Source organism: Helianthus annuus, chromosome 17, assembly GCF_002127325.2.
Source record: "Helianthus annuus cultivar XRQ/B chromosome 17, HanXRQr2.0-SUNRISE, whole genome shotgun sequence".
NCBI lineage: Eukaryota > Viridiplantae > Streptophyta > Magnoliopsida > Asterales > Asteraceae > Helianthus > Helianthus annuus.
The window spans coordinates 167657822-167673579 of record NC_035449.2 but is presented as its reverse complement, the minus strand read 5'-3'; the positions used below and the strand labels follow the sequence as shown (position 1 = coordinate 167673579).

The 15758-nt window shown below is 35.6% G+C and overlaps 2 protein-coding genes across 2 annotated transcripts; one reads left to right on the top strand and one right to left on the bottom strand.

The window, feature by feature from the left end:
* Nucleotides 1-480: 480 nt before the first annotated feature.
* On the top strand, nucleotides 481-4086 carry LOC110920595 (CTD small phosphatase-like protein 2). Its single transcript, XM_035986934.1, has 7 exons — nucleotides 481-563; nucleotides 1342-1543; nucleotides 1628-1725; nucleotides 1807-1903; nucleotides 1994-2365; nucleotides 2449-2786; nucleotides 3281-4086. The coding sequence occupies exons 2-7, from the start codon at nucleotides 1372-1374 to the stop codon at nucleotides 3437-3439; spliced, it is 1236 nt and encodes a 411-aa protein (XP_035842827.1). The 5' UTR covers nucleotides 481-563; nucleotides 1342-1371; the 3' UTR covers nucleotides 3440-4086.
* A 217-nt stretch (nucleotides 4087-4303) lies between these two features.
* LOC110920594 (protein MEI2-like 2) lies at nucleotides 4304-13274 on the bottom strand. Its single transcript, XM_022164758.2, has 12 exons — nucleotides 12958-13274; nucleotides 11422-11546; nucleotides 10891-11309; nucleotides 10096-10254; nucleotides 9908-10024; nucleotides 9289-9440; nucleotides 9104-9195; nucleotides 6464-7238; nucleotides 6303-6387; nucleotides 5935-6003; nucleotides 5677-5856; nucleotides 4304-4856 (listed from the first exon to the last, which is right to left on the bottom strand). Exons 2-12 carry the CDS (start codon nucleotides 11534-11536, stop codon nucleotides 4779-4781), a joined length of 2241 nt encoding a protein of 746 aa, XP_022020450.1. The 5' UTR covers nucleotides 11537-11546; nucleotides 12958-13274; the 3' UTR covers nucleotides 4304-4778.
* Between the last annotated feature and the right edge of the window lie 2484 nt (nucleotides 13275-15758).

Genomic DNA, 15758 nt, shown 5'->3' with positions numbered 1-15758 from the left:
CGAAATTTATCCTACACATATTGAAATTTATCCTACACAACTCGTAATTTATCCTACACGCCTCGTATTTATCCTACACTATAAATGAATTTTTATTTTTATTTTTTGTGAAAAATATATATTTTAAAAATAAGTTACAAATTTAATATAGTTAGTTATTAAAGATGAAACTACCAATTAATGATGTATGTAAGTTTACTAATATACCCTTATAGTTACATTTAGTACAAATATTAAATGAAGTCTAATGAAGCATTTCTATTGGTTGAAATTTCTTTTTTTTTTCTTCTTACAAAGAATTTCTTCTCATTTGAACCCTCCACTATCTCTATATAGCAAAATTCACAATAAACATATAGACTTCAAGTACATTACTCTAATTGTAGAAGGACTATATATGATACATATCTATACAAGTGGGGTGTAAATGCAAGTCAATCTCCTTTATATATATCAAGAAATAGAGATAGATATATAGAGACAGAGAGAGAATACAAGCGTGTGAAACAGAGCTAGAGAGAGAGAGGGAGGACCTAGTTTTGATTTTCATACACACAACACAGGTAAATCAACAAACACACAATTTTACTATTAAAATTCATATCTTGTTTCATCTTCATCACTCAAATCCACTCAATCAGTATCACTTAATCACCAACTAATTTCATATTATCAATTCACATCTTCGTATTTATGTTTCAATTTCAACTTTATCACTAACAATTCAGCTAATTAAATCCATTTTCATCTCAATTAACATCTGTAGTTACCCTAGGGTTTACTCAATTTCACAAATTATCGTTTATTGATTATCGATCGATTGTTTATAATAATCACTTGTTCTAGTCAGTTCTGTATGTGTTGATTTCGATTCGGAATCATGTTTTGTTGAAATTGAAGTTAGGTTTTCGGTAATTGTGATTGAATTGATGGAGATTTTGGCGCTGGATCGATTGTTTATAACATATGTAGTGGTTTTTGAATAGTTTATATGCATCTGAATATGTTAGATCTACATCTAGAAACATATAGTTTTTTAATTAATTTAGTATTTTTCTCCATTTTAACTTGTTTCTTAGTAGTTTATATTAATTTAGGATTGATTTTATACAATTTCAGATTAGTTTTATACAATTTCAGGTTATTTTTATACAATTTTAGTTTGATTTTTTCTTTTTGAATTGTTGCTGTTTCTATCTGGTTCTTTGGATGCTTGATGAAAGATGTTATTGTGTAATATTTGGTATCTCTAGACCGTTGGATCGGTTTTATATTTATTTCTGAATTCTGATATTTTCATTCATTCAGGTTGTATTTACTCATTGATGTTCTTTGGTGAAGATTGTGATAGACATAATAAATACAAATCAAATGCCATCTTTTAAGATGAAAACGAAGTCATCGGGAGACTTTACAAGAGAAAGTAACGGTCTCCATGTCTGCCAAAAATCGAGCAAGATATCCAAGAACTCGTTCACTCACACGAGAAATTTGCAACACGAATCAGAACTTGACACACGTACTACTCCTAACGTGCAGGATGGTAAAGATTCTACGGTCTATATAAAGAACAATCTTTATGATTGATGATTTTCATTTTTTGATCTCATTATTTTTTGTTGTGCAGATTCTTTTTGTAATAAAGCAGATGAAAGAACCAACTGTTGTCAAATGGTAGATGGAGACAATATTCAGATTCAAAAGCACATATCACCTTCAAGCGCGGTAAATATCTTATATTCTTATTCAATATAACATTCTTGTTTCTTTATATTTACTTATGGTCGTTTTAACTTTAACTTACAGATGGATCATACAGAAACTTGCTCCTCAACAATAGAAACAATCTTTTCACCGATATTGGATTCAATCGACACTGAACCAAATATCTACGACTACGGAGGTAAACAATGGAGGGAAAGTGATCTTGTGTTGCCATCATGTGGAGATGATGATGTTAATGACAGTTTACGAATGTCTTGTGAATATTCAGATATGTTCATCCCCGACATGATTGTTTCCAGCTCACGTTTACTCGATTACGAATACGATGAATCAAGCAGATTTTTCGGGGATGAGTGTTTGTTACTTCCGTTTCTAGAAGATAACATCCAGACAGAAAATCGTTATGTAGATGGTTATTCTGAACCTGTAAGCGTTTCCGAAGATTCAAACTTATATGTTGCCATCCATCAAATGAAACCCCCCAATCAGGATTCGGATGTTGGTTCGTATCCAGATTGGGATCCGGCTGACTTTTTGGATCCACAGATGTTCATCCGGAATCTCATAGACCTTTCGGAAATCTCCACAAGTTCTCATCACTCGAGAACGAAATCTATAACTCTAGCACTTGATTTAGATGGTATGAAGTTCTTGCTTTATATATTGATTTTAATATTTTAAAAAACAATTTCGTTCTCTAATATTTGTTACTTTGATGTTCAGAAACACTAGTTCATTCTTCATTGGAGCACTGTGACGATGCAGATTTCACATTTTCGGTATTTTCTAGTTTGAAGGAGCATACTGTGTATGTGAAGCAGAGACCCTACTTAAGAACATTCTTGGAGAAAGTATCGGAAATGTTTCATATCGTCATCTTCACAGCCAGTCAAAGCATTTACGCCAAGAAACTTTTGGATATACTTGACCCCGATGGAACGATCATCTCTCGTCGAGCTTACAGAGATTCATGTATCTTCGCAGATGGCAGTTATACCAAAGATTTAACTGTTTTAGGTGTTGATCTTGCCAAAATTGTCATAATCGACAACTCCCCGCAGGTAGAGTGCCAATTGACTGATTATAATATCTTGAGTAAAATGCCATTTTTGTCCCCGAGGTTTGGCCAGTTTTGCGATTTTTGTCCACAAGTTTGTTTTTCCGCATCTAGATCCAAAAGGATTTAAATCTTGCCATTTTTATTCGGCTCATTAACTCCATCCATTTTTCTCCGTTAAGTCAAAGGTATTTTCGTCTTTTTTGCTAACTTAAAAGGCACTTTGGTCTTTTGTCACTTTAAAAGATCGAATACCCCTGAAAAAGACCGAATTGCCCTTTAAGTTAACAAAAAAGACAGAAATACCCCTGACTTAACGAAGAAAATGGACGGAGTTAACGAGCCGGATGAAAATGGCAAGATTTCAAACCTTTAGGATCCAAATGCGGAAAAACAAACCTTGAGACGAAAGTCGCAAAACTGGCGAAACCTGACGTTTTACTCTACTATCTCTGTGAAAGTGTTTTTCAGTGCCTCATATAGTTATGATGGTTGCAGGTTTTCCGATTACAAGTGAATAATGGAATTCCGATCAAGAGTTGGTTCGATGATCCGTCAGACTGCGCACTAATTTCGTTACTTCCGTTTCTTGAATCTCTCGTCGATGCTCAAGATGTGCGTCCAATTATTGCTAAGAGATTCGGTAACAAGGAATAAATAATTAATAATCCTCACTTACATCTTCAATCTTCTAACATGATTATCTATACAAATAAAACATCTCCTTAGGTGTTCAATATAATTTGTGGAACATTGTAGTTGCAGAAAATTTGTACAGTTAATGGCAGCAAACTTCAGTTTGGTAATCTGTTTCTTTGTCTTTATCATTATGGCATATTAACTTCAAGATTTTGTTAAAGTTAAATCATGATTTTTTTTTTTTTTTTTTTTTTTTTTTTTTTTTTTTTTTTTTTTTTGTGATTACCCTTTTACAAATCTGCACCATATTTGGCTGTTTCATGGTCAGATACATAACACACACTTCTAGGTATGATCGTTTGTGTGCAGTTAGTTTGAAGATCTTTAACGGATACTTAACCACTTGCTGTTTTCATAGGTATGATCGTTTGTTTTGTTTTTTTTATACGATGAAACACGCACTGATTTGGTGCGACGAGTTTAATAAACTGAGCTAACCTCTTACAGACCGGAACGACCTGTTTGTGGCTATTGTAAAAATGTAACTGATGCATCATGTCATTATAGAGAAGCATATGATGATTTGTAACATATTTACACATATACGTATAGATAGTTATATTCGGGTTCCTTTGCGTTATGACATTCTGTATTCGTTGATGGTATTTGAGTCACGCGTTGATGTCGTGAGTTTAAACTGTCTGTTCACTTTGATGATGCGGCATTTTGTTTATACAAAGTATTATGTTGCTACAGATGATACTATGTTGCTACAGATGATATCGGGGCATAGTTTAAAAATTATACCATAAAAAACGCCAAGATCAAACTTCCAAATCAACTGGTTCGGCTTTTCCATCACAAAAGTGCTAAAAAGTGAGATAGAAAGCAAGAAATTTAGTCAAACGTCAAAGTATTACATCTTTTAACATCATACACCAAGTTCTCAAAAGAGTTCGTTCACAAGCTCCTAGTCTTACTATACAATTGTCCCATAAACCACCATATCACTTGAAGTTAACAAGCCACTATACAAAAAAGAGGTGAAAAATAGGAAGTCACACCATAATTCTTATATCTGCAACCTCCACCTATACAGTTTCAAGGTCATTCACCTCTTTCAACCCCATAACTTAATATCTTCGGGTCAAAACTCTGACCCGGCCATGGTCGGCATGACTCCACATCATGATTCCCTTTCAATTCACCTAAACATCCTTTCTTTTCTTCTCAAAATACAAAAAACAACCCACACCCGGTTTACACTTACTCTGGGCTTTCTAGTTCTATATACAAGTTATGTACCGTTTAAAGCCAACTTTATGGCTCAAAAGACATGACCCTTTGCACCCATGCATCAACGTTTAGCATCATTTGGTGGGCTACCCAAGTATGGATAGTCTTTTAGGCTCAAGCTACCAGACGAAAGATGCTCCTGTAAGTTGTATATAATTAACACGGAAACATTAATCAAATACCCAAGATTATAATAACACTGACCGACTGTGACTCGAATCTTTGTTTGATTGAAAATGTTTTAGGTCCAAACATTTTTTTCTCTTTTGAGCATTGTTCTCATAACCAGACCGGCTGCTCAGACAGGGAACCGGCTACATAACCAGTCTGATTGATCCGCTTCCATCTGAACCGGTCGGACCGGCAACTAGACTAGGTGGTTGAATCGAATTTCAAAATTTTATTAATTTTTCGTCCAATATCTCATATTATTAGTATTCGTTTAGAACTATGCTTTGTTCATAACATTCATATTTTGTTAGCATTGCAAATCCGCACCAACTAGTTTTTATAAATTTTTGTTAACGTTGCACCGTGACAACTAGTTTTTATAAAGAGTAAAGTACACGGAGCTTTTATAAATTTTATTTTATACATGATCGTGTGGTGGCGTTGATAGCCGAAAGACAAGGGAGTACATGCACTAATTGGCGTTTGTCTTAATTGCCGAGTGTTATGTACCTTATGTCCAAGGTTTGATGCAAAACTACCATCGAGCCGGGGGTCTCACCGGAAGCAGCATGTCTATTCCTACGGGGTAGAGGTAAGGCTGTCTACATCTTACCCTCCTCAGACCCTACCTTAGCTTTGCTATTGGTGGGATTTACCGAGTATGATGATGATGATTTTATACATGATCGGTCTTTGAAACCAGTCCAACCAGTGGACCGGAAAGGCAGCCGGATCGATGACCAGTCCAGTTATGAAAATATTGATTTTAAGAAAAGGGTATTCGGTACCTGATCAACAGACTCCGAGCCCTCAGAATGAAATATAATGGGCTGGCAGCGTTTATCTTCGTTCATTAAACTGGAATCTTGAAAATGGGTTACAAGTGCAGCCTTTCCTTGGATTCTAGCATATGCCAATGAAGCTACTTTTTCACTGTTGAATTTCTCCCACTTTTTCCCATTAAAATCCTAAACCAAATAAATTGACGTTTTAGTTCTAATTGGTCAACAGGTCAAAGAAACTACAATTTCGTCATTAAAAAGGACCTGATAAAACGGGATTATATGCATCGGTGAAAGCATGTTGATAAATGCATACCCAACATTGCATTTGTTCTGCATCGAAAAAAAGTGAAAATGGTTAGTTTTACTAAACCTTAAAGACCGGAAAACAACATAAAATGAAGACGTTAGTTACAGAACAAGTTGTAAGTAGATAACTATGAGATCGTTATGTAACAACCTACCCCGCTCCCATAATATAATATTACTAATACATGTGCCAAGCAGTATGTACAAGTGTATTATGCGGTTCTCACGGTTCTTTACTTAAAAATGATTCTATAACGATTGTTATCCTATATGTGTGTGTGTGTATACATATATATATATATATATATATATATTTATTATACCTTGAAATCGATTGGGAGGTAGAGAAAATCATAAGTACCGCTATGATTTTCATCAATGGAAGCTAGCAACATCTTTGAAGTATACCTGAAGGACAACAAATGTACATAAATAATTAAAAAGGTTTAAACCTTGAGAGAATAAATAAAGAATTAGGTCTTACTTATTAGGGATGTTTTTAATCATTAAAGTTGTTCGAGTATCTTCCGCTTTGATGATTTTATCAAGATCAAGCTGAAACTGTTTCTTGTTATCCATCTGGTTTACATTATGGTCAACATGATGATTTCGGCTTCTTTCATTCATGCTATCTATATTCATGGACCCTAGTCCCGGATAATGCCCGTTACCTAGAAACATAGGACTCATCCTCGGAGACATGTTGCTGAAATTAGGGGAACCGTTTTCCGTAAAGTTTCCAGAATAGGAAACGTTTTTCACGGTCCCACGAGAATTTAAGAAACTTTGGCCCCCGAAAGTTGGTGGACTCATAAATAGTGTTTCGGGGGACTCGTGATACCGACCAAAGTGCTGGTCAAAGGGGATCCCAGATGGTGCGGACCCCACATGATGGTGTTGATGCGATGAGCCATGAAACGGGCCTGGTTGGCCCGCAAATGGGTGAACCATGGTTGGTGATTGACCCGTGGTCGGGAACCCATGGCTAGATCTATTGGGACTTCCCCACAGAAATTGTGGGCCTGTCAACGTTTCGATTCTGGAAGTGGTTGAACTTGAAGCACCAAAAGTGGGCATTGACCCATTTAGTTGAGTCAACTTGTGATCTTTGCCAATCGGTGCTATCTTTGTTGGTTGTGGATGCAAAATAGAAGCCAATTCAGGTAGACTGCTAGGGCTCATTGAAGTAAAGACGGGCGATTTGCTAAGATTTTGCATAGGACTGTGTTCCATAGGACTGCCGAATTGTGGCCAAAAACCTAAACGAAACGTGTAAAATAAGCAATTTAGTAAAACGTAATGGGCACATGGATTTTTCCAATGTTCTCAGAACCGCACAGGACCGGCCGATGCAACCGCTCATAGGACCGGTCCGGCCGAGCCTCATGAACTGCCTCCATTTGAACCGCCCGGTTATGTTTATTCCTGTTCATATATATATATATATATATATATATATAGGGGAAGGTTGACGTACAATAGCCCCTTAACGTGTGAAGCGAACGCGACTTAACTACACATGTTCAAACCCTAATCACGCATAGGTTAAACACAAAATCACGCAGGGACAAAAACACAATTCACGCATGAGTAAAACCTAATTAAGTACGTTATTTGGTGGCTGCGTACGCTTCGCACCTTGAGTTGTGAGAACTAGGCCAAAAAGAAGATCTTTTCAAAAAATTTCCCAAATTTACCTCTATATTAAAAAACAAAGTAAATGAACAGTAGTAAATAATTAAACATTAAAAACATAAATTAATTAACAGTAATAAAAATAGAAATGAATGAATAGTATTGGGTACCGGTACCGGTATCAAATTTACCAAACTGAGTGTACTTTCGGTATCCGTTCGGTACCGGTATTCATCGGGTTTTACCCTCAAATACCGGTGCTGTACAAGTACCAACCGTATCAAGCCGTACTGTATCAGGTATATTCGGTACCGGTACCCACTTTTGGGGATTTCGCTAATGGTATTTTCGGTACCGGATGGTACCGAGCTCATCAAATCCTGTAGCAACGTAGCAATGCAAGTAATTGCACAGTTTAGATTACTTTTCATATACACAGTAAGTAAACTGTATTTCGTTTGAATGAGGTTTTATATACACAACAACTTATTTTGCTTTATTTTTTTGTCTTTTTACGTAATGAATGAATTGTAGCATGTAAAATTAACTTGGATATTTAGATTATTGATGAGCAAATCGTATCAAATCCTGTAATCAAACCGGTATCATATCGGTACCAAATTTACTATACCAAATCATTTTTGGTACCAATTTGGTACCCACCTTTTGGCATTTTCAGAATCGTTACTTTCGATTCGACACCGGTCTAGCACCATACCTATATTTATTGATTTTTACCTTCAAATACCATACCGTATAGTATTGTACTGAGCATTTTCGGTGCCGGTACCTAATTTCGATGATTTTCCGGATCGGTACTTTCGGTGTCGTTACCGGTACCGAGCTCATCCATATTTTAACGTGTTAGCACCGTAATAACTGAACTGAAAACAACCGAATTTCCAACGTGTAGGACGTGTGGGTTCTATTATTATATATTAGGTTATTTAAAATCGCTTCTTTTAGGACGGATTGATTATCCTTTTCACGACATTTTTATTTATGTTTTGATATTCGGTATTCGGTATCTGCTTGCCGTTACTGACACGCGTTTTGCAGTCATTGGGTCCCCGCCGCAACGCGCGGGTGGAATTTAACTAGTTTTTTTAAAAATCAACTGTTTCAGGGAAAAAAAAAGCTGCCTGCGAAAATTTACATCGCCGTAAAAAATTTTACGGGTGACGTCATCAGTTTTGTAAAACAAATTTACATCAGTGTAAATGGATAATAACTATCGGCTCGGCAATTTTTTTTACAGATGTGTTTGTAACATGTTTATTTACGTTTGTGCAAAAAATGGTGGCAAAACTCGCACGGGAAATAGGAGTTCTCACAACTCGAGGTGGTTCTTAACTGAACTGGATTCTATATATATATATATATGACTTCATCCGGTTTTTGAAACCGATCTAACCAGTGGACTGGTATGGCAACTGGTTCATTGACCGGTCCGGTTATGAAAATAATGGATCGTTCTAAAAAGTCTGACCTGGAGGAGAGTTGGCAATCGAGGGACCGACTTGGAGTCTAAAGCTTCGTGTGTCATCCTGGTCAAACTCTTGACTTAGTTGCAAGATTTGGCTAGAGGATCATAAACCATTATTGAGGGGCAATTTAGTCATTAGACTAACAGTCAAACATAGAAGCACAACTTTGAGTAAGAAAGTTACTTACTTTCGGCGGGCTCCGCCAGGACGACTCGGTTCAAGCTTTATACGTTTCCCGGCAATGTCACTCCTGTTGAGAGACCTAAGTGCCGCTTCCGCAGCTCTAACATCATAATATTCAATAAACTTATGGTGCCTTTTGTGCGGGGTCTCCCGAATCTGTTATTACATAATGATACAATATTATAATTTTTTTTAAAATATTCACTTTACTTTTTAGAAAGATAAGACCAGTGTTGTAAAATTGCTAGGCCCTAGTCGGCCGGAGGGGTGCCGACTAGCGATTAATCGGCATTAATCAGATTGGGATTTTATATGTATACACACACATTTTTATATGTATTTTTTTAAGGAAACATGTTTTAACACCTTCTCGACCCATATTTTCAAGTAGATAGTACTAACTGCCGGAATTTACAGGTTTTAGTTAAGAATCTGACCGGAATTTGGCCGGAATCGCTAGACTGCCACCGATTTTTGGCCAATTAGAACTGGATTTGACCACTGTTGACCGCCTACTGATTAATTGACCGATTAAATAAAAATTAATCGGTGAACTTTCGACTAGCGATTAATCGGAGGCTAGTCGGGATTTTTACAACCATGGATAAGACAAAAACTCTTACCTCCTTAACCTCCCCGTACGCTCCGAAGATTTGAAGGAGGTCTTCACACGAAACCGACGGGTCCAAATTGAAAGCAACCAATGTTCCTTGATTTACGTCTTTGTCAGACGGGTTATCCTGGTCACCGAATGACTATTAACAAATAATCATGTAAATAACTTATTTAACTAAAACCGCGTAATATGAACCTTCGGAATTGAGTAGTGAATGTCCAACTTTCTTCTCCTTAGAGGCTTGTTTTGTAATGCACGCATGGCGGTGCGAGCAGCACGAATATCATAATAAGATATCATCACGAATCCCCTGTGTTTACATGCTGTGTACAGTGTTCTAATATCACCATATTGCTACAAAATATATAAGAAAGTTAACTTGACTTAAAAAGGGTCATAGATATAATTCAAAACAAAACCTTAAGCCGTAATCTAGAAACTTTGTGACGGTCAAATTTCTTATAATTGTGAATGGCAATACCCTTGAAAAGATTGTCATACGCAGTGTGTATATATATATAAAGGTTTGGTTCAATGGGGAACAATGCATTTAATATGTTAAATATATCATAAAAATTCAACGTAACATATTAAAAATTATTTTTTTCAAAAAAAAAAATTCAGATCTTTTGCATACAAACACATGTAGAAGCCTTTTTAATAAAAAAATTCAAAAACTAAAAAAAACAAAACAATGCTTAAAAACAGTTAAAAAGGAAAAAAAAATGATTTTTATTGAAATAGCTTATGTACATCTTTATATGCAAAAGCTCTGAAAAAAAATAAAAAAAAAATAGAATTTTAAATTGAATTTTTATGATATATTTAACATATTAAATGCACTGCTCCCCGGTTCCCACTTTTTTAGTGTTCCCCATTAAACCTCACACTATAGATATATATAATTTTAGTGGCGATTTCTATAGTCGAAATACCAATCTAGAAAGGAAGCGATACAATAATGCACAAATTTTAGCTAAAATTAAGTACCTCAAACAAAGTTCTTAGTTCTGAATCCTCGACATTACTGTTAATGTTACGAACAAACAACGTTCTAGAAGGATGCTCGCCATACGGATGTTCCCCAGCAACGGGTCCCATGCCATTCGGAATTCTGTAATGGGCCCCACCATTAGCTACAGCCCCATCACCCAAACTAACCCTTGACATACCAAAATTCACATTATCAATCATATCCGATTCCAGTTCCATACCTCCACCACTTCCAAAAATATCAAAATCTTCGGTATCATCGGCACGGTTCGGAAACGTTTTCACGTCAAAACCGTCCATCACACCGGCTAATAGATCATCTTCATCGGGTAACAAGTTTCCAATTGCATGATCTTCAATATCTTCAAGCAAATCATTGGTCTGGTGATGATCGTTTTCGGTGTTATTCAAGATTACTACATGTTGAACAAAACGAATATGGTCAACATGTCGAATAAAGTCAATATTGTTCATGTTCAAATGAATGTGTCTAATAGTCAAAAGGGTGGATAGTTCATAGTTGCATACATTTTTCATGAGGTAGAACCGGTAACGAACTTGAGAAAAGAGTGACATCATCAGATCCCGATAACATTCCACGGGCTCCACTTCCTACCGCTTTTGCGAAATTCGTTGACTTCATAATGAACAACCTAGGAGTCAACAACCATAAATAAAAGTCAAATATCTGACTTTTACAGGGAATCAAGAAAATAAGGTAGTAGGTGTTTAAAATTTTTACAATGAATCACAAACTAAATGATTATATGCATTGATTTACTGGCCAGGTCAGGTGGGCCGGGTTCAATCGAATAAATTAAAGTCAAATGTTTGACTTATGATGAGAATAAAGAAAATGCAAAATTTGTGTGGATCTCTTTTAATTGACAAGAAAGCAAGATATAGTGGCTAGTTAGTGTTCAAATCTTCCACAAAAAATCACAAATTAATTATATACATTGATATACTGGGTCGGGTCGGTTTTAATCAAACGCCAACAGATGATAATCAGCTTACATTTTGACATCTTGATACATAAAAAAGCTAGTGGTAAAACAACCCAAAGTACATAATTTCCAGATATTGGGATGTTTGGATGTGGGTTTAAAGTCATAGGTGTCAGTGGATTCTGAATTTCTGAATTATTTAAGGTCAAAATAAATGGAAATTCGATAAACAAAACACTAATTACTAAGATGAGTGATGATTAATCATTTAATCTTACTATCCCTAACCAATTTGAAGCAGAGCATAGCGAAAACCGCACAATACACATGTATCGATCATATATCCGTCTTGTGTATTATAGTTAAAACAAAAGGTTTATTCTAATAAAGTACTTCAAAATTTCAATTATTCAAAAATACCCCAAATCACAGTTCTATCAAAATATTTTTTGGTTGTAATTAAAGAGAAATATCATTGACAAAAACAACCGATTACAATAAAGTGGCAGGTAAACGGGCAACAAGCTGCGCCACAACGGCGCAACCTTTTTGGGATAGCAAAACCGAAACCGATGCTGCTAAAGACAAAGCTATGAGTTTTAGGGGTCCAGAAATTACTATGCACGGCCCTGTTCATAAATTGCAGATAAAAACACTGATCACAACATGCAATTATGCAAAGCAATCAAACAAGCTCACCAACAAAACTAAACAACATTTGACGATCAAATACCAAAGCTAAAACCTAAAACAAAGTTCCAACTCAATCAACACCATAAACTCCAAACAGTGGCGAAGCTTGACCCGAATGACCCGGGGTCGAAAACGTATATACCCAAAAATTTATATAGAACCGAGGGGTCGAAAACGTATATACCCAAAAATTTCTATATGAAAACTACATGTATAAAACTACTGAGCCGAAAAGTCCCCCCCGTCCCCCCCCCCCCCCCTCTATACTTCGCCCGACTCCAAAAATAGAAAAGTTTAAGAAACCCATTTCAGAAACACCACAACTGCAATAAATACTTCATACCCAGAAAAATTTACACATAAGTTTACAACTTTACACACATAATCATGAGTTGTGTGTGTAAAAAAAGGATTAAAAGGATACCTGAAGAAGAAGGTCAAACCAAGAAACAAAAGGGTGTGTGAAGAAGATTAAAGAAGACCAGAATAATCAAAAGCCCATATGAATTTACAAAAGATTCAATCAAAAAATCTTTCTATTTTGATCAAATGAAGAAAGAGAAATTAGAGTTTGGGGTCCTGAGGATGTGGACTTGAAGGGAGAGAAATGTCTTTTTCTCTCTCTTTAAAGTCTATACACACACACCAAGTTGCAAAATCTATAGATATATATGTATAGTTAGAGAGAGAAAGTTGTGATGGGAGAAGTGGGAAATTTCGGAATGATTTCAACGAAGGGTATGTGTGGGCTGTGGAGTGATGAACTGCATTTAAATGTACTTTCATGTCCGTAAACACAATATACATATAAGTTTTGAAATTACTCTTTTGCCCTCGTGTTGGATTTGAGACTTTGACCGTAACCAATTATTCATAAGATAAGATCATTAAGATAATTACTCAATTTATATAACTCATTTTCTTTATTCTAATATGATATAATGCTTTTTTAAATTTCGAATATATCATTGCGACATGTTTAGTTTTATCTATGTTTCGACAATATTTTTGTTCAAAATCAAATGGGTCAAAGATAACTGAATTTATTTCTTTACCGTGACGAATCAAACCGATATCGTCCAAACAACTTCGGTAGGAATACTAGTGTTCGATATAATGGTTTCCAGCGTAAATCTCGTTGAAAACGGAGTTGTACATAAAGTATCTTTCTTGTAACGTAAGCTATACTGAGTGTCTCTACCGTATTGGTATTGTGACAAACCGAATTGAATCACTTTTTGATATCGCTAGGGCATATCACGGTATTTTTTTCTGGGTTTTATCTTTTAGTTGTGACACTGAGTGTCACTATCGTAATAAATCGAACCGATATTGACCGAATTCTCACCACAACTCGTGAAGAAATCGACAATTCCACTCGTTAATATAAAAAGTGAACTTAAACAAGAGACCAATAAAAATAATGTTTGAATTTTTCAATAGCAGTCAGGGCCGGCCCAATGCTTATCAAAACCTAGGCTCGGGCCTAGGGCCTCTAAACTTTTAGGGCCTCCATTTAATATAAAAATAATATATAATATATAATTGTTTTGATTCTATAGATCTAATAACTTTGCTAGTGTAGTGGAATTAGTCCTGTCCTAGTCTTGTAAAGACCCTAGCTCGAATCTCATAAGCAAAATATTTTTTCCTTTTTGGCGCATCCTTCTGGTGACTTTAAACGAAAGACTAATAAGCAATATATTTTTTTTCCTTTTGGCGCATCCTTTTAGTGACATTAAACGAAAGACTGAGATATATTAATCAAATAAAGTTGTGATAGTGTAATTATTTCAAGTATTTTTATCAAATACAAAGCAAATTAAAAAATAAAATGGATTTATATTGTGTAAAAAATAGAAAATAGGGTATTAATGTCTAGGTATCTAAAAACCCGATTTTCTAATACCCGGTCATACCGAAACACGGTTTGGTTCCCAAAATTGGGTATTAGAAAAACCCGATTTTTGCACCTCTAATGTTAGTCAATAACGAAATTGGGCCTCCACTTTGTAGTTTGCTTAGGGCCTCCGAAAACGTAGGAACGGCTCTGATAGCAGTTCACAAACACAAACTAACTGTAGCATTTCTTTGGCTAACAAAGGTATAAAACTTTCTATTTACACAATTGTATCATATATATAGTGCAATTCCTCTCTGTTAAAGATATTCAAATAACACTTTGTATTAAATGAGTTTCTTGCAGAGTTCACGTATCACTCCTAAAGTAATGTAAAACCTTTATGAGGGATCTGTAAATGAGTAAGAATTTAGTTTGGTATAACTAGTATAAAATTTCATATTTATTCACGCATAACTACGCTTTGAACTCATTAATATACAACCGTAATAAGTTTAGCAATGAAAGATCTATAATATAGTAGAGTATCAATGAAAGATCTATAATATAGTAGATTTAACTTAAATGAGTTATGTTAGGGGAGGATTTTATAATCCTAAGGATCATGGATCCTCAAGTGCTGCCGGGGTCAGGGATCCTCAATTCTGTTTGAATTAGTGATCCTCAGGGAGTATTGCAGGATCAGGATCCAGGATCATTATTGTTATCCTTACACTAACGATTGTCCATTTCGAATATAAAGTTGTTTTGCAGGAGCTAAAGCATGGACCAAGTCTCACCGAAGTTCCTGGAGCATATTCACTCAATATTCCAAAACGTGCTAAGCTCTTATGGACGTTATGGAGATCGTGGGTGTTTTGGTCAAAAATCAAGCTAAGACAATGTAACCAAACTTTCTGTTGTGAGGTATGATGCTTGAATTGATGAACAACAATAAGGATCACTCAGAAATGAAATGAATAAGTGACACAAAGATTTATACGAGGAAAAAGCCCTTGATCAATGAATGATCTCCGGCATAAAAAACCTCGGGTGATGGAAACTACCAATCACCAACTCAAATTAAACAATGAATGTATTACAACTTTGGATGATAGCGAGCTAAGTACAAGGATCACTATAGTGTATTGTGTAAAAACGTGTGTAATCGCCAAGTGAATTGCAGAGAGCTGGTGAGAGCAGTTGTACGAGTGTGTGTGTAGCCAAAAAATAGTCAAGTGTTTTCTAATTAGCTCGCTACCCCTTTAAAAATGGAAAATATCTACACTAACTAACATTCCGAAAATGATGCAAGTCCCCCACGACTCCATAATGTCCACTTTTTGCTAAGCACGTGCGGAATAAACATGGAAGATGCTCCAGGA

Bases quoted from the DNA above. Each gene is read 5' to 3' on its own strand.
- LOC110920595 (XM_035986934.1), top strand. From the start codon at position 1,372: ATGCCATCTTTTAAGATGAAAACGAAGTCATCGGGAGACTTTACAAGA. The intron at 1,544-1,627 runs GTAAAGATTCTA...TTTGTTGTGCAG, and splicing joins TACTCCTAACGTGCAGGATG to ATTCTTTTTGTAATAAAGCA. The intron at 2,787-3,280 runs GTAGAGTGCCAA...TGATGGTTGCAG, and splicing joins TAATCGACAACTCCCCGCAG to GTTTTCCGATTACAAGTGAA.
- LOC110920594 (XM_022164758.2), bottom strand. From the start codon at position 11,536: ATGAAGTCAACGAATTTCGCAAAAGCGGTAGGAAGTGGAGCCCGTGGA. The intron at 11,310-11,421 runs GTATGCAACTAT...TTCAACATGTAG, and splicing joins GGTTCTACCTCATGAAAAAT to TAATCTTGAATAACACCGAA. The intron at 10,025-10,095 runs GTTCATATTACG...TTCGGTGACCAG, and splicing joins TTCACTACTCAATTCCGAAG to GATAACCCGTCTGACAAAGA.